Here is a 23,920-nt window from a genome sequence, read left to right as displayed (position 1 = left end):
CTTCAGCAATATGCAGACTTTATCTGTTATGGGTCAGATAGTAGATATTTTAGGTTTTGCTTTGTGGTGCAAAAGCAGCTATAGACAATACCTGAGCAACTGAATATAGTTATGTTGCAGTAACACTATCAGAAAAACAGGTAGCTGCTCTGTAGGTGTTAATTTGCTGTCCCTTGATGTGACTTCAAGTATAAAGACTTCGGCTTACTCCCTACCACAGTCTCAACTTTGGTCTTTTTTTGCAAAAGTAAGTTCGATTTTAAAATATCTTTCATTTCTCCACTTGAAATTTCCAGATTTATTTTAATACACATTTCATTATGGTGTTCGTGTAAACATATTATCTAACATAGAATTGGATTGTCTATGGTTGGACAAATGCAGAAGCATGGATATGGGTGACACAGCATTTGTGGATGGAGCATGGACTATATATGTCAGGATCTGTTTCGATAGAAGAATGGGGTTCATATTTAAGTGAGAACTTGGTACTTTAGATTTTTTATTTAGCTTAGAACTTGCTCATTTGCATTTCCTCTTTCTATTGAGGTTCCTAGTTACAGAGTAGATTTTGCATCTGTATAATTAGTGGTGTGTCTCTGTTCTCTACAGTTTTTAGGTACTTGTGCTGCCTGACTGGCTACATAGGCTTCTCGACTTATTAACTTTCTCTCAGGCAGGGAACAGTGTAACTGCTGACAAATAGTGTCCTTGTTTTATGTCATTTTGAGGATTTCTTTTTAGTTCATATGCTAAAGAACAGATTCTGTAGCAAGATATGAATGGTTCCATGGCCCAAATGGGATGCCACCTGGAAGATTCTCATTTTAGTGTTCTCTCTCTCTCCCTCTCTTTCTCCCCCTCTCTCTCCTTCTCTCTCTCTCTTAAGATTTATTTATTTACTTGAAAGACAGAGTCACAGAGAGGGCAGAAAAAGGGAGAGAAAGAGAGAGAGAGAGAGATCTTCCATCTGGTGGTCCCCTCCTCAAATGGCTGAAACAGCCAGGGCTGGGACCTGGATCAGAAGTAGAGCATCTAGGTCTTGAACTGGTGCCCAGATGGGATGGTGGCATCACAGGTGGCAGCTTTGCCTGCTACACCACAACACCGGCCCCCATTCTAGCCTTCTTATGTCCTGTGGTTGATAAAATCTTAGTGGCTGGTGATTGCATAGCTGTCCATTTGTCAATCCTTTCTTTAAACTTGACTCTTTTTGATTCCATTCAGAGATCTGGTAAATAAATAATGAACCATTAAACAATAGGATTATACACCTCAAAATGATTAGAATAGTCAAGTTTATTTTATATATATCTTAACACAGTGAAGGAATGTGCACATAAACTTTAACAACCGGCCAAATAGAGAGACTGGCTTTTTGGGCATGTACCAGTGTTACTCTTTGGTCCTTGAGGGAAAAAAACGGCAGTTTCTCAGGTCCCTGTTATTTAAGGCAGGTTGCTGGCCCGGTCTCTGATCTCCTGTGGTGGGGAGGATCCTGATCCCGCAGTTCCCCTGTGGCTGCTCTTGTATTACCCCTGCTGCTTCATGGATGAATTTACCTCCCTAACCAGCCCTGCTGGCCTCCCCTTCTCTATTCATGTAGCCTGTGTTTATTGCTCTTCCAAAATTAAAATCTTTGCATTTTAAAATTATTTTTATTTTAAATTATGTATGTTACACATTAATACCCACTCAAGTTTACAGGGAAAATAGAGCTAATTGCAATTATCTCTTAATTTTTTTAAAAAAGATTTATTTATTTATTTGAAAGGCAGAGTTGAGAGAGACAGAGATTAATTTTCTATCTGCTTGTTCACTCCTAAAGTGGCTGAAATAGCCAGGGCTGAGTCAGGCCAAAGACAGGAACCAGAAGCTTCATCCAAGTCTCCCATGTGGGTGACAATTGGCCTGAGCACTTGGGCCATCTTCTGCCGCTTTTCCCAGGCCATTAGCAGGGAGGTGGATGAGAAGTAGAACAGCAAAGACTTGAATCGGCACCCGTGTGGGATTCTGACATTACAGGCGGTAGCTTTACCAGCTATGCTACTATGCCAGCCACCCTCTTGACAGTTTAGTAGCTAATTGTATCTCTCCAAAAAAGCTTGTTTCCTATCTGTAATGGTGAAACACATATATATGCATACATATCACTTTTATTGTGAATGTTCTGATTTAAAATTTTTTTATTTTTAAAGATTTATTTATTTGAAAGTCAAAGTTAGAGAGAGAGAGAAAGAGAGAGATTGATTGATTTTCCATCCACTGATTCACTCTCCAAATGGCTGCAATGGCCAGGGTTAGGCCAAGCCAAAACCAGGAGCCAGGAGATTCATTTGGGTCTCCCACATGGGTACAAGGGCCCAAGGACTTGGACCATCCTCTGCTGCTTTTCCAAGTGCATTAGCTGAGAGCTGGAGCTGAAGTAGAGCAACCAGGACTCAAACCAGCACCCTTATGGGGCTGCAGCACTGGCTTAACCCATTAATGCCAAAATGCCAGCCCCTGATTTAAATTTCTTAATTTATGGGAGATAGGTGCCTTACAAGTATGTTGTTGAATGAAAACAAGCAGATATATCTTTGGAAATTTATTTTTAAATTTGGTACAATTTCAGATGTACAGGACAGTTACAAGAAGAGTGCAGAACCTTTCTATACCCTTGATCCAGAGACATATTCAAGTTTGTCAATTTGTTTGAATGATGTCATTTATGGCAAAAGGATCAGACATTGCATTCAAGTGTCAGATCCCTCCAGCCTCCTTCCATTAGGCTCTCTTTATATGACTTCCTATGTTTGGGGACAGATTAGTCATTTTATAGAACGTGACTTGATTTGAGTTTGGTTGGTATTGCCTCATGCTTAGAAACAGGTTGTGCATTTTTGGCAGAAATATCACAGACAAAGTTGTGTGTTCTCATTGCTTCCTCTTAGGTGGTACATGATGTCAGTCTGTCACTGGTTCTTGTTTACCATTAATTGCGCAAGATGATATTTGCAATCTACTAATGCAGTTGTTTTTCTCTGTAATTCATAAGTATTTCTGGAGAGATGTTTTGAGACTGTATAAGTATTGTTTCTGATCTCATTGTTATTTGCTAGTTTTAACATGTATTGATATTTCTAGTATGGATTATCATTCTGACAAATGATAATTTTTCTTACTTCATCATCCCTTGCTCATAATTAGTTGATATTCTTCTGCAAAGAATAACTTTCTCAATTTCTTATGTCTTAAGTGTATCAGGATGTCCCCTAGATTGCTGTTTTTATTAGTGAGTTATAATTTGTTGTTTCATCCAGATTCCCCCCGGTTTTAGCCAGTGGGAGCCCCTCCTAGCTGATTCCTGTGTCCTTTTGACATAGAAACCACTTTTTGAGACTGTCTTGCTTTGTGGCTCTTTGTGGCTCAGCAGCACTTGTCTTGTGGTTTCCCTGGCCTCACCCATTGCCAGCTGTTTCTCCGTGAATCTGTGGTTCCTTTTAGCAGAGAATGATGTTTAGAAAGGATGGATCTGGAGGCTAAGTGCGCTCATTGTTCCTAGGGTGCTGCTGCTCTGGGCTTTTCAGTGGAAATAGTTAGAAAACATGTGCAAATACATGCAATAGTTTCCTTGTCTATTTTTGTATCTGTATGCATCAAAAACCATGACATTAACTCTGATTCACAATCAACAGCTTTGGCTTCTTTCTGGTTTTCCTGTTTTCATGTGTGTTGCTCTCTTCTCATCGAGAAACTTGGCTTCCATTACCTCCAAGGCATGTGCTGGTTTTCTTAGTGTTTTTTCAGTAAGAAATTTCCATCTCTCCTGGGCCACCACCAACCCCTGCTTTTTCTTGCCTCATGGACTTGGGCTCTGGAGCAGAAAAGGGGGCAAGAGGGAAGACAGGGTCATTTTAGAAAATATTCTATCGATAGTGTTCCATTGTTTGTGTGTGTTACTTTGACTTCACAATACATAGATACACTTGGAATATTTCACATATTAGTACTTACGGATTTGCCACGTTCTTTTTAATGAGTGCATTCTGTTTCAAATGTACTTTACTTTTTTGTATGTTTCTGTATTGAGGATCAATTAACTTGTTTTTACATTTTCACATTTAGAAACAACTATGATTATGTAAATAATCATATACCCACACATATTTCATTTTCTTCAGTAGGTAAAAATAAAATTGCTAGATTAAAGGGTATTTGTGATATCTTTCTTATGTGTATGACTATCCTTACCTGACAATATAAATTATACATACACATACAGCAGTATGTATAACATTTTTATTTAAAAAATACTAAATCATGATTAAGGTGACAGCAAACTGATTATTACAAATAGTTCTGAATGAGTGACTAGTATAAAGTTATGTGTATATAAACACAATTTCCTAGGTTATATTGGTAACATGATCTCAATATAAATATTAATATTGATAGTATTTCATAATATTTATAAAACAGTTCACTATTCTCAGTATTATTTTGGCTAAATTTAAGAGAATTTGAATTTTTCTTTTCTTCCTTAGGTTACCCAAATGTGAAACATTTTTCTTGGGATAAGTATTTAGAAGAAACCAATTCTTTACCTGCTCCTGCAAGAGCTTTCAAAGTGGTAAGATATGCATTTTGCAATATTTGATTAGTGTGTTTAGATGTATCATTTATTCACTTAAATTGAACAATAGAAAAGATTGTATTGGTAAACCAGAAAGGAATGAGAAGAAATCAGAAGGCAAAATGTGATGTGTTACAATTTTGAAGGTCAAAATTACTACTAGGATTTTTCTTGCTGGCATCTAAAATATATTTTTACTTTGGACTTCAGAGTTTCCTTGCAAGATAATTGCAAATGGGCTGGCTAATGCTCATTTATGTGAGCTAATATATATATGGAACAGATTTCATGTATTTCATATGAATGGTTTTAAGAGCATAGTAATACTTCCTAACCTATATTTGTTTCCACCCTCCCTCCTCTTTTATTTTTCTTTTAATTTTTACAGTGACATTCTTTGAATTTACTTTGTAATCAGAAGCTTAACCCTTCACTAAGTAAAGAATTCAGTAAGTAATAAGTAGGAAAACCACTGTTCCTTGAGAGTATAGACAAGGGCTATAAATAGGTTTCAAAATGTGAGTTTCACTCATACATATTAGTTTTTTTTTATACTCTGTGTATTAGTTACCACAAATCAAGGAAAACATATTTGTCTTTGGGGACTGGTCTCCATTTACATCTATTTAGTTGCGAAAGACAGGATTTCATTTTTTTTTTACAGCTGAGTAGTATTCCTCATGTATACATACCACAGTTGATGGGCCCCAGACTGTGTGGGGCGAGTTGTTGAAGCCTTATGATGGACTTCTGTTTTTCTGGTTAGATACTTGGAAAGCCCAAATCGGGATAGGAAAATAGGTTCCAATGAAAATTGTATTTGCAATCCCTTGGATTTGTTTATGGCAAACCACAATTTTTTTTTATTTTACTGCTTTAAATCAGCATACTTAATTACTGAAATGTAAGGTCACCCGCTTTCATTTCAGTATATTTCTAACCCGAGTTCATTGCTTCCTGCGTATAACATACTGAGATATTAAAGTAAACCTCAATTCTATGCAAGAATAAGAAATGAAATTTTTTTTTACTTTTTCATCTCAAATAGCTTGCTTTGTCATTTATATTTTCCCATGAGTTTAAAGGAGAAGATACAATACTTAAATTTTTAAAAATGTGGCATGATTAGTGTTACCATAAACAATACTTCAATAGATCCTTTTAGAATTTTGCTTTATTTTTGAATTTTTATCTGCCCTTTAAGTTAGTCTATGACAGAGCAGGGCTGAAATACCCTTTGCTTTAAACTGGATGGAGTTAGATCAGAACAATTCTACAAACCTAGTGTCATATCAAAGAAGAAACAGATTAATTTGGCTTTTGATGCCTTCCATCAGTTATTCTGTGTTCTTTATAGAATATTCTCACTTAATTTTCAGAACACTTTTATTATGCCCCCTTTACAGAAGGGGCCCCTGAAGCTCAGAAAATTGTAGTAATTTGCCAAATACCATACCAGACAGTGACCCTGCCTTCCACTTATTGCCTGAAATATTTTTGGAGGTTTTTTCTGAGTACTAAGGTGTAGGTAGCTGTCGGTTTGCCTTTCTCACTCCTGTTCCTGTAAGAGCTATCATATCTTACACATTTTGATTGCTAATTGTCTTTTTTTTTCTTTTCCCCCTTTTGCCTTCATTATCCCTTCTCATCCTGGTATCTTGTCTGACCCACTTTTATTTTTTTTTAAGATATTTATTTATTTAGTTATTTAAGAGGTAGAGTTATAGACAGAGAGGGAGAGACTGACAGAAAGGTCTTCCATCCTCTAGTTCACTCCCAAAATGGCTGCAATGGCTGAGGCTGAGCCGATCCGAAGCCAGGAGCCAAGAGCTTCTTCCTTGTTTCCCACGGGGGTGCAGGGACCCAAGCATTTGGGCCACCTTCCACTGCTTTCTCAGGCCATCAGCAGTGGGCTGCATTGGAAGAGGAGCAGCCAGGACGGGAACCAACACCTATATGGGATGCCAATGCCTTGGGCAAAGGCTTAGGCCACTAAGTGCTGGCCCCAAGAGCCACTTTTTAAAAATTCTTCCTCTTTCTCCATAAATTTCATACTTGCTGGTTTTGGCCAGTGCTATTCCAACAGTTGCGAATGCTGTCTTGTCTTTGCTGTGGCTCACCAAATATCTGTAGTGTTCAGGCTTCAGCCTTGATGTGCTCCTAGGCTAGGTTCTCAGGCCGTTTCTCTTGCTTACACAGGTGTGTTGGGATTGTGTCTTTGGATGGGAAAGGTGAGGTCGAGGACCACTCTAGGAACTTGAGTCTGTAGGGCTCATTCTCCAAAGAGCTCATCTGCTGCCCCTCCTCTTTGGTAGCACTGAGTCCACCTTCTCTTCCTCTGAATCTCACTGTGAACATTTTCTGTTATCACAGAAACCTCCACATGGATTCCAGAAAAAAATGAAGCTTGAGGTTGTAGACAAAAGAAACCCCATGTTTATTAGAGTAGCTACTGTTGCAGATACCGATGATCACCGAATAAAAGTAAGTATTCTCTTTTGTGGTTTGGGTTTGTCTTTTGTTACAAGATATTTTGGATGGTAACCTTAATAAAATCATAGAAGTATGCAAAATAAGTGACTGTGCATCTTTATAAGTCAGCTTTTATTCGGGTTTCCCCTTTAATTTGACTAAGGCATTTCTGAGTGGATTTTTAGTATTTTAAGTGTGTATTTGGATAAAAATGTAGATATAGCACATTGATAATATGTTCAGAAGAAAATGCAGTATGTCATTCTCCAGTAGTATGCTCATTTCTTAAAAGGTAAAAAGTAATTTTTTTTGGTGAAATGTGTTAGGTATAGTCTTTCTAGCAGAAAAGCCTGTATATTAACATAGAACAAGGAAAGATAAGTGGGTAAATGAAGGCATAGAGAAATTAGAGTTGGAGTATTAAATACCAGATACCTCTTGTACAGTGAGCAGGGGTCTCAGGAAGATGGGTTCAGAGTGTGAGTCTCAGGTGATTGAGAAGTGTCATGGTCCAGATTAGGAGCAGGAGGCCTCATCTCTGTCTCAAGCTACATCATTAATGTCACTGTCAAATCAGAACAACAGCCACTCTGCTTACTTCATGGGATTGTTCAGAATGTCTAGTAGGAATAGTAATAGTTATCCTGACAGCAAGACACTAGATATACGTTGCATTTTACAAGGTAACACTGCCCTCACATATTGTGACATTTCTAGTAATTGCAGTGTTGGAGATGGATGTTACCACTATTGTGTGGATGAGGGAGAGCCTCAGAAAGATTAAATGACTTCTTGTATTTATCATTGGCAGTGGTAGAACTGAATCGCAGTCCTAAACTGTAGGAATCTAAGTTTATGCTATTCAATAATAAAAAAACACATCCTCAGTGATTTATAAATTATAAAATAACATGGAAATTGTACAAATGTGATATTTTTATAAAATAAAAATATCAATTCATTATTTTTAAGGTTATATAATGATTGAACCTTTTGGAAAAATTTATATGATGCCTTTATTCAAGTGCATGTTCTTAAATATACTTGGTAGTAATATGTCATAAAATAGAGTATTTTAGAACTAAAAAAGTATTTTAAGAGAGAATCTAGACTGATAATCAAAGAAATATAGAATTAAAAATGTTACTTTTATAAGTCACATTCAGATTTGAAAAAAATTGCTTTGGTTTTGGTGTATGAAAAGTGAATTATCTCTTATGGATTATGTACGGAGGGATTATGTAAAGTATCTCAGCCTTTCCAAAGAACAGTTTGGTGATAAGCATCAAAATCTTAGATTTTTGTTTATCCTCTTATTCAAGAATTTCAGTCCTAAGAATTGATGTGAAGGGAATAACCAGAAGGAATTTGCAAAGATAAAAGCCTCATGGAAAATGTAACAGTGCTGTTTATAATATTTAACATCTGGAACAACCATAATAGCTGATGGGTAAAGTAGATTATTATGTCTACATGATGTTAAAATTAAGTATTTTAGAAGGATATTAACATGGGCAGCTGAAAAACTCAGGTTTAACATTATATCTGTGATCTGCTGTTGCTTTTTCCTACAGAACAGATACATAAGCAGTTCTTTTTTTATTTTTTAACTTTTATTTAATAAATATAAATTTCCAAAGTACAACTTTTGGATTATAGCAGCTTTTTCTCCCATAACCTCCCTCCCACCTGCAACCATCCCATCTCCCGCTCCCTCTCCCTCCCCATTCTTCATCAAGATTCATTTTCAATTATCTTTATATACAGAAGATCAACTTAGTATTTACTAAGTAAAGATTTCAACAGACTGCACCCACACAGATACACAAAGTATAAAGTACTATTTGAGTAGTAGTCTTACCATTAATTCACTTAGTACAACACACAGAGATCTTACATGGGGAGTAGGTGCACAGTGACTCCCGTTGTTGATTTAACAATTGACATTTTTATTTATGATGTCAGTAATCACCTGAGGCTCTTGTCATGAGCTACCAAGGCTATGGAAGCCTCTTGTTCACCAACTCCAATCTTATTTAGAAAAGGCCATAGTCAAAGTGGAAGTTCTCTCCTCCCTTCAGAGAAAGGTACCTCCTTCTTTGATGGCCTGTTCTTTCCACTGGGATCTCACTCACAGAGATCTTTCATTTAGGTCATTTTTTTGTTTGTTTGCTAGAGTGTCTTGGCTTTCCATGCCTGAAATACTCTCATGGGCTTTTTAGCCAGATCTGAATGTCTTAAGGGCTGATTCTGAGGCCAGAGTGCTATTTAGGGCATCTGCCATTCTATGAGTCTGCTGTGAATCCCTGCGTAAGCAGTTCTGTAAAGAAACATCCCCAAGTATTCACAGTGCTTCTGTCAGGGTGTTGGGATTATGAATGATTAGGTTTCCTTTTTAATTTTGGGTCTCATGAATATATATTACTTTTGTAATAAATGTATATATATATATATATATATAATACACACACACACACACACACACACACGGATTTGGTTGCATGAAGGTCACATACTCTGCAGTGGGTGTGGGTGATTCAGTTAGTTAATTCAGCTCTTCCAGCTGAATTCTCTAGCATCCTGGTCCTTCCTTAACTCCCCAAAAAGAGCAGGCTATGAGAAGTACAGTGGACATAATTACCAGGCGAGTTTAATGACTGAAAGTGAATCGCAGCACAGTGGCCTTGTATTGTGGAGTCCTCAATAGGTCAGTGAAGAGGTGGCAATAATTCAGTATCAGAATTCATTAGAGGCTTCTGAGAATATAAACACTTCCACCAGTAGGAATTTTACTAACATGGGAGATGATACAGCAGGAAAGCTCAATTTTTTGTTTTCAGAAGAGGAAAATGCAGGCTGAGTTATTAGCATAGCTTAGTACTTTAAGCTTCACAGGGATAAAAATCAGCTCTTAAGCAATGAATGCATATGCTGTATGACCCAGCTGTCTCCCTTCTGGGTATGTATGTGAAGGAAATGAAATCAGTCTATGAAAGAGATTCCTTAACTCCCACCCAGCAGCTCTGTTCTCAAGAGCCGAAGATAGGGAATCAACCTAGTTGTGCATCAGTGGATGAATGGATAAAGAAGATGTGGTATAGGTACATGGCATAATATCATTTAGACATAGAAAAGTGAAATCTTGACTTTTATAACAAAATGGATGGAATTGGAGATTGTTACATTAAATGAAATAAGCCAGACACAGAAAGGCAGATACTGTACTTTGACTCTCAAGTGTGAAAGTTAAAAATAGCTCATCTGAACATGGAATAGTGATTGCTGGAGAACAGTAAGGATGGGAGGTAAGGGAAAGAGGAAGGTTGGATAATGGGTACCGAAATAGTCCCAGTAATGAGTTCTGGTGTTTCACAGCACTGTGGGGAGACTATAATCCACAAAAATGTATTATATGCTGGATACAGAACTGGAGGAGAGGGGATGGCATTGTGATACAGCCAGTTAACCTGCTGCCTGTGACCCCAGCGTCCCATATGGACTCTGGTTCGAGTCCCAGCTGCTCTACTTTCAACCCAGCTCCCTGCTAATATGCCTGGGAAACCAGGAACAGATGGCCTAAGTACTTGGGTCCTTGGGTCCCTCCCACCCATGTGCAAGACCCAGAAGAAACTCCTGGCTTTTGGCTTTGGCCTGGCCCAACCCTAGCCATTGGAACCATTGGGGAGTGAACCAGTGGATGGAAGATCAATCTGTCTCTTCTCTCTCTGTAACTCTGCCTTTCAAATAAATGAATAAAATCTGTAAAAAGATGAGTAAGTAAATACAAATAAAGTTAAATTAGAATAAAAACAACTGGAGGAGCTGGCACTACAGCCCAGTGGGTTTAGCTAGCTTCTGTAGTGCATACATCCACTGTGGTTGCCGGGTTCAAGTCCCAGCTGCTCCACTTCCGATCTGATTCCCTGCTAATGCACCTGGGAAAGCAGTGGAAGGTGGCTCAGGTCCATGGGTGCTTGCCACCCATGTAGGAGAACCCAAAGAACCTCCTGACAGCAGCCTGGCTAAGCCCGGCTGTTGCAGGCATTTGGAGAGTAAACACGGATGGAAGATGTTTCTCTCTTTGATTATCCTTCTCTCTCTCTCTCTCTGTAACTCTTCCAAATAAATAAATCTTAAAAAAAAAAAAAAGAAGAAGAAGAAGCTGGGAGAGAGGAGCTGGGAGGCTGCACACACAGAGAGAAAAGATTAAAAAAATGGAAAAGTTCATCTCCTGGTGTGATCAGTTTATACTGTGTGTGTGTATGTGTGTGTGTGTGTGTGTTGAAATATTGTGCTATACGCCATTAAGTATACAAACACTACATGTTAAATAATATTTTTAAATAAAATAATTTTTAAAAGTCCTCATTCTGGTGAAGGAAAATTGTTAACTATAATCAGGTTTTTAATTTATGTCCTATTTCACATATTGGGCTATTAAACAATTTACTGCCGCTTATTCCAGTGTAGGAAGATTTATAGATAGTCTGTGACTTACAGTGATTTGACTTTCTATTCTATTTTTCACTTTCAGTATAGTACTGAATAAATAACATGAGTTATTCTGTTCTTCATTATAAAATAGGCTTTGTATTAGATGATTTTACCCAACCGTTTTATGTTCTGAGTGTGCGTAAAGTAGGCTGGGCCAACCTGTGATGTGCAATTAGGTTTACTAAGTATATTTTCTTTTGTCTGTGGTGGGTCTATTGGATAGTTGCCCTATAATAAGTCAAGGATCATCTGTACTGTGAACCTGAGACTTCTGTTTGCTCACAGACTAAGCTGTATTTCATTTTCCTGGGTCACATACTTTGCTTTGCATGGTACCTGCTGAAGCATATCTCTTTGGATCTTCCTAATAAAGGGTATGTGAGAAGCATATTTTTTGACTCCTTGCATGCCTGAAAATGTCAGCGTATAGCCTTCTCACATCCCTTGACAAGACGTGTGAGGCCATGCTGGTTCCTTCTCTTTGGGAGAAATCCTTTTCTCTCTGTAAGCTCTCAGGACTGTCTCTCTGTCATGGATATTCAGCTATTTTGTGGTAGCGTGTCTTGTTATTGGGGTCTTGCCTGATTGTCATACAGAGTACTTGTGCCTTTCACTCTGAGAGTTTCACATCCTTCTGTTTTTTTAGAAGTGCTGTATTACTGCTTTGATAACTTCCTCTTGTCTTCTCTGTTCTGTTTTTGGAAGCTCTGCTATTCTGGTATTGAACCTCTTGGATTAACTCACTAATTTTCTTTCTTGTGAATCTCGCAGTTTTAAAATTCTACTTGCTTAGAGATATCTAATGTATTTCCCAAATCCTATATTACACTTCTAATTATAACTATATGTTTTTAATTTTCAAGAGTTTTCTTTAGATTTTCTGGTCCACCCCCTCCTTTTAAAAATAGCATCTTATTTTCTGTAGCAATTTTGTTTCTTATCTGAGGATATTGGTGTCAGTTTTTCTTCTGTTTCCTGTAATTGTTTCTTATCTGAGGATAGTGGTGAGAGTTTTTCTTCTGTCCCTTGCTTATTTCCTCCAAATTTCTTAATTAGTTTGACCTCTGCCTTCACATTCGCTTTCCTCAAATGTCAAGTGATAGTTGTTCATGTGCTCTCGTTAAGCAAAAGGCACCAAAAATTGTTTTCGTGGGTGGAATTTTTGACTGGTGCACTTTTCTGTAACAGAAGAAAACGAAGAGCCAGTGTTTCTACAGGAAGATCACCGTTTATTAGCCTGTGGATCCCTTCCTGGAAGCTTTCTATTTCTGCCAGTTTCCCCACAGAAAGGCTGGGCCCAATGGCTTCTCTTATGGGACAAAAGAAATGATGGGGTTGGACTATGTAGCTTCTCACTTGGCCCATGGAATTCTTGTCTGGCACAGGCCTACACTCCTTTGATACTGGAGTTCAGACCCTCAGCATTTGTATTTCTTTAGAAAGAACATTAGCTGGTTTTGCTGTTGCCTTCGTGTTTGGGATGGAGTAGATCTGGGCTCGAATCCTTCCACATTTAGACTTTGAGACAGTTCTTACATTTTTCAGACCCTCCTTACCCACTGGCTGTCTCTGGGCTAAGTCCCTCTTGGGTTCTCCAGGATGTGCTCATCTGGCTTCTAGTCCAGGTCCCCTTCTCTGAGCACCAAAGTGTCAACCAACCCATTTTCCTGAGTAGGTCAGCACTCAGTTTCATGCTCCGGATACATCACTATCATTTCCCCTCTGTCAGCTACTTTCCTTGTTGTTTGTCTTTATGGGTTGATAACCTTTCAAATGTAACTTTAGTCTCAGAAGAGAGTACACACCTGGGTCTACAATGTGTTTTTACTGGGGTCGGCATTTGTTAAGAAGGCACTTGGGATGCCCACATCCTGCATCAGAGTCCCTGGGTTACAGTCCTGGCTCCACCTCCGATTCCAGCTTCTTATTAGTGCATCCTCTGGGAGGCAGCAGGTTATGGCTGAGGTCATTGGGTCCCTGCTGCCCATGTGGAAGACCCAGGTTGAGCTCTGGGCTCCTGACTTTGGCCTGGTGCAGCTCTGGGCCTTTGCAGGAGTGAACCGGTAAGTGGTGTATCTTTCTCTGTCCCTCTCTGTCTCTGTTGCTCTGCCTTTCAAAGAGTGAGACAGAGAGGGTTGGTGGGGGGCTGGAGAGAAGTAAGAGAGATTGGTTCACTCTCAACACCTGCAACAGCAAGGCCTCAGCCAGGCCGGGAGCTAGGAGCTCCATCACAATTTCATGCGTGGGTGACAGAAACCCAAGTCTTGAGCCATCGTCTGCTGCCTCCCATGAAGCATTAGCAGAAATAGAAGAGCTTGGACTCAAACTGACACTCCACCATGGGATTTGGGCGTCACAAACTGACTTAACCCACTGTACCATAACAACTACCTCCAAAAAATACATATAAAAAATTAAAAATGTGTTTTACTGATTTGCCTTTCACATCAACAAAAAATTCTACCAATTCATTTATTTAAAAAAAGTACACTCTAAAAATATTGTTGTCTTAATCTTGAAATTGTTGATAATGTGTGAAGATTTTATAAAAAGGTCTGAATACTTCTAGGTGAAAATTGTGTTTGTTTTCCTAAAGTTTAATTGGAAATGTAATATAATAATATATAATAATAATAATATATAATAATATAATAAATAATCCATACTGTGTTTTGATCCATAATAGTCTATTTTCATTAGAATTTACCGAATTGGGTATGGTTGCTGAGTTGCTTTTTAAAATTCAAGTTTATTTGCAAAAAAAGTTTTTGGGCTCCATGAATAGATTTTCCCACATATTATCGTAAAGTCTTGGAAAAAGCAGCAGAGGATGACCCAGGTGTTTAGGCCTCTGCTGCCCACGTGGGATACTTGGAAGAAGCTCCTGGCTTCTGGAAGTTGTGGCTGCCTGCAGGCCAGCATCCCATATGGGTGCGGGTTTGAGTCCCAGCTGATTCACTTCTGATCCAGTTCCCTGCTAATACTCGGTAGAAAGCCGCAGAGGATGGCCCAAGTACTTGGACCCCTGTACCTATGTGGGAGACCCAGAGTGGGCTTCTGGCTCCTGGCTTTAGCCTGGCCAAGCTCTGACCATTGTGACCATTTGGGGAATGAACCAGTGGATGAAAGATCTCTCCTTTTCTCTTTCTCTGTGTAACTCTGCCTTTTAAGTAAATAAAATCTTCAAACTCTCTCTCCCTGTTTCTCTGTCTCTGTATCTCTGACTTCCAAGTAAAATAAATAAATCTTTTAAAAGATTAAAAAGCAAAATAAAATTCAGCTGTTTACAATAAAAAGAATGTAGGTTATATGAATATTAGTTCTAGTGTAAAAGCAGTGCAATTCAAGGATAGCAGGAACAGAAAACGTTGGAGTTTCTGATGTTTAATAAAACAGTAATCACTTTAGGATCTGATGAGAATTAGAATGCTGAGAACTTTTTTTTTAAACTTTTATTTAATGAATATAAATTTCCAAAGTACGGCTTATGGATTACAATGGCTTCCCCCCCATACCGTCCCTCCCACCCGCAACCCTCCCCTTTCCCACTCCCTCTCCCCTTCCATTCACATCAAGATTCATTTTTGATTCTCTTTATATACAGAAGATGAGTTTAGCATACATTAAGTAAAGATTTCAACAGTTTGCTCCCACACAGAAACATAAACTGAAAAATACTGTTTGAGTACTAGTTATAGCATTAAATCTCAATGTATAGCTTTAGTACTATGAACTTTATTATTATATCAGAAGTTAATATTTTCAGAAAATTATGGGTATCATTCTCAACATTATTTGCATGTTGATTTTGATCAAAGGAAAGGAGAGAGTTTTGAACTAACTTTATTTTAGTGCTGCTTTTCTACTCAATGTATGTGAATAATGTATGATTTTCTTTCAGATTGTTGAATTCTGGGCCTAGTTATTCCTCCTGTCTCTCTGTGAGACTGTCATATGTTAGCTGCCAGTTAATCTTTGTGACTCTCTTCTCTTTAGTATAATATCCATTATTTTTGCCAGGTGTGGAATTCTGCATGGTTTTGATTCTAGGGAAACTGATTTCTAAGCCTGAAAAAGTGGATTTGTTGCAAAGGACTTTATTTTGAGCCCATCTATATATGCATTCAATAACTTCAGATTGTCTTTTGATTGTTAGCATTTTGGTTGCTTCTAGTTATTTTCTACTACAAATAATGAGTTGTTGAGATTATTAAGTAAAAAGATACTATATCATTAAGCAATGATTGTTTTTTAAGCGGCGATTGTTATTGACAAATAGCTCTCCCAGAAATCTCTCACCAATTAACAGCAGTCTGTGAGAATGCCCACGTAATCTCACATTTACCAGCCATGGGAATCACCAGACCTTGAATACTGTTGGCAGGCTGAGAGAAGAATTGCATCTTGTGATGTTACTTTGTAGTTTATAAGTGAAATTAATTTCTATGTTTAACCATCATTTATATTTAGTTTCTTGATAATGCACTTGTATCTATTTCCCATCTTCCTGTTGGGTTTTCCATTTTTTTTATATTGATGTCTAGTGTTTTTATAAATTAAAGAAGAAACTGCTTTTTCCCCTTGTAGCAAATGTGTTTTTTCACTTTCTTGATGGGTCTTCCATCTTGCTGGTGGTTCTATTTGCCACTCTGAAGTTTCAGATTTTTATGTAATCATATTCATCAGTCCTATCTTTTATAGCTGCTGGGTTTGGTGCCTTATTAGATGGGCTATCCCACTCTACAATTACAAATAACTTCTCTTAAGCATTCTTCTAAACTCTATTTGCTCAGTTTTTAATGTTTGAATTTTTTATCTATCTGGTAGTTACTGATTTGTAAAGAGTAAGTGGTTTGTAGATGTGTTTTTGAAGATTTATTATTTTTGAAAGGCAGAGTTAGAGAGGGAGAGACAGAGGTCTTTATTTTTTAAAGGTTTTTATTTACTTATTTGAGAGGCAGAATTACAGACAAGAGAGAGGGAGAGACAGGGAGAGGTCTTCCATCCACTGGTTCACTCTCTAGATGGCTACAGTGGCCAGAGCTGGGCCAATCTGAAGCCAGGAGCCAGGAGCTTCTTCCGAGTCGCCCATGTGGATGCAGGTGCCCAAGGAGTTGAGCCATCTTCTGCTGCTTTCCCAGACTATAGTAGAGAGCTGGATCAAAAGTAGAGCAGCCAGGACTTAAACCTGCGCCCATATGGGATTCTGGCACTACAGGTAGAAGCTTAGCCCACTACGCCACAGCGCCTGCCCTGAGAGATCTTTTGTCTGTTGGTTCAGTCCCCAGATGACTGCAACGGCTAGGGCTAGGCCAAACAAAAGCCAGGAGCTTCTTCCCATTCTCCCATGTGGTTACTGTGCCCCAAGCACTTGGACCCTCCTCCGCTGCTTTCCCAGGCCATTAGCAGAGAGCTGGATCAGAAGTGGAGCAGCCTAGACTCGAACTGGCACCCATATGGGATGCTGGCACTGTAGGCGGTGGCTTAACCCGCTACACCACAACACAGGCCCCATTGTAGACATTTAATAGAAATCTAACTGGCAAACTTGATTTCAAATACAATACCTGAAGGATAGGTAGCTAATCCTTAGTGACCTGGACGAAAGACCAGTTGTTCTTTCATGTGGTGGCCAACAAAGGCTAGCACTGGTCTGCTTTATAAGGTGTCACTGAGAGATACTGCAATTTATAAAAAAGGATTTATTTATATATTTGAAAGGTTGAGCTACACAGAGATAGAGAAACAGAGAGTGGGGGAGGGAAAGAGAAAAAGAGAGAGAGAAAGAGATCTGTCTGCTGGTTTACTCCCCAAATTACCACAACAAAGTCTGGGCCAAGCTGAAGCCAGAAGCAGGGAACTCGTACCTGGGGTGGCAGGGGCCCAAGTACTTAAGACATCTTCTGCTGGCTTCCTGCATAGAGTTAGCAGGGAGCTGGACTAGAATTGGAGCAGCCAGGATTCATATCCTCTGCTGTGGGATTCCAGCAATGCAAGCTGTGGCTTAACCCACTTTACCCCAGTATTGGCCTTATGAGGAAGATGTAATACTTCAGCATACATTAGTAGATAGCTACTTTGTAAATTGGAGGTCTTTCTAATAGGGTGTTGAATTTTTTGAAAGACTTAGCAAAAATCTCAGATACGTACTTGAGACTGACTTGAAAGTTCTTCTATTCCTCTATCCCATCGCACCTTCTCTCCCTTTCTTCCCTGATTTTTCAATTCCTTTGGTGATATTGGTGTTTGGTGTTGATAGTATGAAGATATTGTAATGCTGCTTCTATGTACAAGTTGCTCAGTGCTGAGAGGTATACCTAATGCATTTGTGGAACTTTTGCACTTTAAGTGCCTTTTGCAAGGCATTTGTTGATGGTTACATGCTCTGTTGAAGGTGGTTAAAAATTGCCTCTTTTTCTGATACAGAACCAAGTATTTTAAATAATTGAAATGATTTATTGGTATAGCTAATATATGCAGTAAGAATGTAGGAATTTCTGTGACTGTTCATTTACACTGTTGATTTCCTTCCATTATACAGGTTCACTTTGATGGCTGGAATAGTTGCTATGACTATTGGATAGATGCAGATTCTCCTGATATTCACCCTGTTGGCTGGTGTTCAAAAACTGGACATCCTCTTCAGCCTCCTTTGAGTAAGAGACACAAGGATAACTTGAATGACTGTTTTCCATTCCCTTGCATAGCATGCTTAATATTTTGTCATATACTTCCCCTCTTCTCTTTCTCTTTTTTACAAGTTTCTTTTCTATGTGATCCTTTCACTTTTACTACATTTTTAATTGCCACCATCACAAAAATATAAAAGAAAAAATTTAGTTCCTGAAAAAATAAGTGTATGTAAACATTCTTTTACTTTTGTTTAGAATTAAACATTATCTTTCAAAATTAATACTGAAATTTTAGAAGACAGTGTGTCAGACTATCCAAATATTATATGTCAATATCAGTAGTCTATAATGATTTGATTTGATGTTACAGCTTTGCAAGATATTATGATAGTTAGATGTTGGGAAAAGTGTAAAAGAATCTCCCTTGTGTTTAGAACTACATGTGACTCTCTAATTACCACAATAAAAATTGTCATTTAAATGTGATTTTTTTCAAAAAGATACATGAAGGAATTAATATATGCTGTTGTCTATTGTGAAGAAAATATATACATTGTGAAAAAATATGTAGGAATTACAGCACTTATTATACAGTTTTAAAAAATTTAGTGTGCTTACTATACCTTTGGCTTTACTTCAGGGTGTATATATAATACACAGTATAAATGCATAAAAATAGAATGCACATGGTATTCATTGTAGCATGTTTAAAATAACAAAACTTGGAACAATTATTTTATTTTATGGAATGAAATATTGCCCAATTCTAGAATAGAAAATAAAGCCAATTAATATCTTTAAACTAAAAAAATAAATAAATGAATCACGAAGTTGGGGAACAAAAGTTGGCTACATGAATTATAGTACATGAAACTATAGATACTATGCAACTGTCATCAGGAAAATTAATCTTGCAACAGAAAGTTAAACACCAAAGAAGAATGTTTCAGAGCAGTGCCCTTCTATTTTGTCCCTTTTATGTGGCAAAATAAAACAAACCAAAAGCCCTGATAGATATGCATGTGGAGGTGCGGATGTGTATCTGATGGCTTAGCACAATCCCCAGAGGCACACAGACCTGACTGGTAAGGAGAGGGAGGGTCTGAAATCGAGAAGGGAGAGCATGAAGGGGACAGGAGCTGTTACTCCCTCTTACTCTGTTGTAGGGTTTGAAGATTTCACAGTATGGGTGTTCCTGTATTATATGCTAGAAGATAGTTGTTTAGAGTCTTCTCATTAATTCGGATTTGGTTTTGTCAGGGATGTGTGACATTTTGAAAGAAGGTTAGAGTGAACTTTAACCATTTTACTACTGAAGACAGAAAGGAATGAACAGGATCATTGGGAAAAACCTGAGGAAGTAGAGATTTTAACATTAATTTTTATGGAATCCAGTTCTTTTTCTGTTTTTATATGTTAATGCAAAATTAGATTTCTAGGGATTTTTTTTTCGTCTTTGTTTAGGTCCAAGACATTGGATCCTTAGAGTCACTTGCTTAACTTTTTGTCTTTTCTCTTTCTGCTTTTTCATAGGCCCCTTAGAGTTAATGGAAGCTTCAGAACATGGTGGATGCTCAACTCCAGGATGTAAAGGGCTTGGCCATTTTAAGAGAGCGAGGCACCTGGGCCCTCACAGGTATGTGGTTACCATCACTCATGTAGGATTTCTCACGTGGTCCCGTGGAGGTTACCTGTCCAGATATGAATACATATGTGATACTGATTTCCATGTGTAATAAATAGATGTGAACTAATTTTAAATTCAGATCCATAAGCTGTGTGGTTACCATGGTGATTATGTAAAAGTGAAAGGTATGTCTATGGTTAAATCTTCCTTGGAGAAAATGCATTCATGGTTTAAAATAGATTTACTCTAGCTGTTTGGGTTTTCTGGGTAACCTGACTAGTTTTTACCAGATATTTGATTTCTGAAATAGTTATTTTGGGTTGATGATTGATAATGAGAAGGGAGAGGCCCTGCTGAAATCATCTGCTATATTTTATGATTGGTTGACATGATAATTTGAGTAATGAGAGTTGAGATTATTGTAGATTTGTAGCGAAGATCACAAAAAACATAATATAAGTAACATGAGAATACATTGGTAAGAAAAGCAGTTTTCAGAAATTTTCTCTTATCCCTGAGTAACTTAACAAAAAGAAGCTGTTTAGATATATCTTAAAATAATAATTTCTCAGAGTAATGTTCTAACTGTATGGTAATTGGATTACCTAGTAAGAACAGTGATTCCTCATTTATCTAGTTTGTACAGGTTGTGAATCTGGGTCATTACTTTTTTTTTTTTTTCATGGTTGCACTCCTCCAAGAGTTCATCAGAATTGCAAAATTGATGTAATTATTTTCTGGATAGTGTTTCCTCTTTCTTTCCTCTCTGCCACCTCAAATCCTGCTTATCTGCCTTCTGCAACACACCTCCCCCCTGCTTCTTTTTAATGAGGTTTAGTATGTTCCAGAGTTAAAAAGGGCATGGAAAGGATGATTCCATTTGCAAATATCCATTTAAGAATCTTTTTGGTTGCTTGTGTGCCTGTAAACCAAGTTATATGATTAACTTAAGCACAATTAAATATATTACATCTTAGAAGTTTTTAAATATTGCCTAGTGAAGGTAGCTGGATTATTTTTCAGGCTTTGTGTCAGTCTTAGGAAGTAATTCATCAGCATGCTAAATTTCCATTATACGTCCAGAAATTCATTTAGCAAGAATTTTTGAGCAGCGGTTTTTTCAGTAAGAACAACTAACTTATTGCACTTTTATTTCCCCTTTAAATAGTGTTGCTCTAGTTGCTTTACATTTGTTGGATAACTTCTCAAATAACCCTATAATATAGGAACCTTATTTTCCCTCAATTTTTTCTGAGACCACCACAGAACTGGAAAGGGTTAGTAAGTTACCTTACCTATTGCTGGTAAGGGGGGCGCCTCATGTTTCTCAAGCATCTGTGATCTTGACCACTCCCCCATAACTGCCTCTCAAGAAACCACTCCAGGAATTAGTCACAGACCTGGTCTTTAAAGAACTCATGCATTAATGGAACTGTAAAAGCTGACTATAAATTAATTTAAAATATAAAATACATTGGGGTCAGTGCTGTGGCGTAGTGGGTCAAGCTGCCGCCTGGAGTACCGGCATCCCATATGGGTGCCAGTTCAAGTCCTGGCTGTTCCACTTCTGATCCTGCTCTCTGCTGTGGCCTATGAAAGCAGTAGAGGCTGGCCCATATCCTTGGGCCTCTGTACTCGCATGGGAGACCCAGAAGAAGCTTCTGGCTCCTGGCTTCGGGTTGGCACAGCTCTGGCCAATTGGGGAGTGAACCAGCAGATAGAAGACCTCTCTCTCTCTGCCTCTCCTTTTCTCTCTATGTAACTCTAACTTTCAAATAAATAAATAAATCTTTAAAATATATAAAGATACAAAATAATAACCAACACTGAAGCTTTGGCACTTGTGCCTTTCTACCATAAACTCTCAAGAAATTCTTTGGACTAAAAGGAATTTGCTGCTCTTTGAAGGAAAAGACATTTTAAGAATGGGTGAATACTGGTAACATATTGTTGGGTACACTGGAGGATTCCAAAATTTTATTTGGTGTTTTGGGAAGAAGACTCATCCTGCCAAAGGGTGCACAGTCTCCTTAGGAGTGCTTTGAAGCCTGAGAGGACAGCTTTGTCTTTGGGACAAGATGCGGGGTGAGAGTCTTGGCCCTAACTGATGGCCCAGCCATCCTCCAGGACCACTCCCCCCATGTGTGTGCATAGACCTCAGAGCGTTCGTCAGGTGCGCCACACTAGTTCACTGAGTTTCTGTGGCTCTCTTTACAGCATTTCTTCCTAGATGCAGTATTCAATTTATTCAGTTGTGTTGTTTTTTTCAAAGATTTATTTATTTATTTGAAAGTCAGAGTTACACAGAGAGAAAAAGGCAGAGAGAGAGGTCTTTCATCTTCTGGTTCACTCCCCAATTGGCAGCAACGGCCGGAGCTGGGCCAATCCGAAGCCAGGAGCCTGGAGCTTCTTCCAGGTCTCCCATATGGGTACAGGAGCCCAAGGACTTGGGCCATCTTCTACTGCTTTCCTAGGCCACAGCAGAGAGCTGGATCAGAAGTGGAGCAGCCGGGACTAGAACCAGTGTCCATATGGGATGCCAGCACTGCAGGCGGCGGCTTTACCCACTACACCACTGCGCCAGCCCCTTGAGTTTGTTAAAAGCTGAGAGAAATTATATGATGCATGAAGAGTTTATGGAGAAATGTAGTACAGAAGCTCTCTCAAGATAATTGGAACCGTAATAGAGAATTGCTCATTTTCTTGAAAGGAGAGGAAGACATACACCTAACATAAGGTTATGGCTTAAAAGACAAACATTGATAAAGCAACTGTATTCATTTTCTTGTAGATTCTATGCCTCGGGCATAGTTGTTGGTTGACTCTGGCCTCCAGAGAGGGATCCAATTCACAGAACTTGTGGGAGGTTCCAGCTTTCGCCCAAGTGCTATCTCCCTTCTCCTGAGCCTTTGAACTGGATTTTCTTAGGGTTCCTGAGCATGCTGTCCTGTGTAGAACACTAGGAGTTCCTTTGCCAGCATGATATTAATCCTTAGCAGGCACAGCCAGTTTTCCATTTCATTAGTAAACTGCTGGACTAGATTGCGGCATCATGGATATTCTTTGAAAGGTTCATTTCACTGGCGCTTATTTTTGTACTTCCTAAGAATGCTGTGTTTAGAAAAAATGTAATGAGAAAATTCTCTTTGGATTAATTTACTGAGAAACTGCATAAATCAAACTATGCATTCTTTGCTTAGATAACAAGGAAAGTTGCTCTCCTAGCAAGAATAATCAATTTTATGATCACATAAGCAAAAGACTGTTTTGACTAGCATTTCTTGTTACTTTCCCTGAAGATTACAAATTCAATGTGATCTAAGACTGTGTCTCAGCAATGACATTTGAGAATGTAACTTATTTTTTAATGTTGAAATATAAATGACCAGTGAGAGAATTGAATGTGGATATAGTGTTCTCATCTCTAGGGATATTCAGTAGCCAAGTGGCTTAAATCTAACTCTGTAACCATAACCAGAGAACATTAATATTTGTTGTGTCGTGGTATTCGCTTTCATAATTAATTTATTTGGCCTGTTGAGAGGTCAAAGAATGGGAGGGAATTAAAGGAGCACTAAAATACATTATAGTAGATATTCTATATAATAATCTAATGTCTTCAGAAGTAAAGGTTTTCTATGGTATGATTTGATATTGGACAAATTAAGCAAAAGAAGCAAAAAAATGGGGTATTTTAAATAAAGTAAAGTCCATAGAAAGTTTTAAAAACTAGTAACTCTGGATGTACAGGTGCAATTGTAAAAACATGTTCACTCATTAGCCATCTCTTGTTGAACATGGACTTGCATTGGCTCTGCCATGTGGGCTGTGTGGAGGAGAGGGCCCCTACTGCTAACTAAGAAGGTCAGTCTGGTTTGAACATACTCTCACTGAGAGATGAATGGAGCAGCACTTGGAGAGAAACAGTCGCTTTTTTTCTGAGAGCAGAGCCTTCATAAATGAAGCATGTTATGGAGCTTTTGATGTTGTTTGTTTGTTATGGTTAAATGGATCCCTTCTTGTAAAGTGGTAATTGATGGGATTTATTGATAATTTCCTCTGTTCCACACATTGCTA

At 38.3% G+C, this 23,920-nt stretch overlaps 1 protein-coding gene across 12 annotated transcripts in view; it reads left to right on the top strand.

Moving 5' to 3' along the window:
- L3MBTL3 (L3MBTL histone methyl-lysine binding protein 3) overlaps window positions 1–23,920 on the top strand; it is a 158,818-nt gene that overhangs the window by 67,957 nt on the left and 66,941 nt on the right. For all 12 annotated transcript variants that reach the window (XM_008263493.5, XM_089332694.1, XM_089332693.1 and 9 more), the window contains 4 exons: window positions 4,530–4,615; window positions 6,992–7,102; window positions 18,126–18,240; window positions 19,750–19,852. In XM_008263493.5, the coding sequence (XP_008261715.1) occupies window positions 4,530–4,615; window positions 6,992–7,102; window positions 18,126–18,240; window positions 19,750–19,852 (415 nt within the window). The remainder of the gene's footprint in view (window positions 1–4,529; window positions 4,616–6,991; window positions 7,103–18,125; window positions 18,241–19,749; window positions 19,853–23,920) is intronic.

This window comes from Oryctolagus cuniculus, chromosome 5, assembly GCF_051225735.1.
Source record: "Oryctolagus cuniculus isolate XC-2025 breed Fujian yellow rabbit chromosome 5, ASM5122573v1, whole genome shotgun sequence".
Lineage (NCBI taxonomy): Eukaryota > Metazoa > Chordata > Mammalia > Lagomorpha > Leporidae > Oryctolagus > Oryctolagus cuniculus.
Note: the sequence above shows the minus strand (reverse complement) of the source record. Positions and strands in the feature narration are given on the sequence as shown.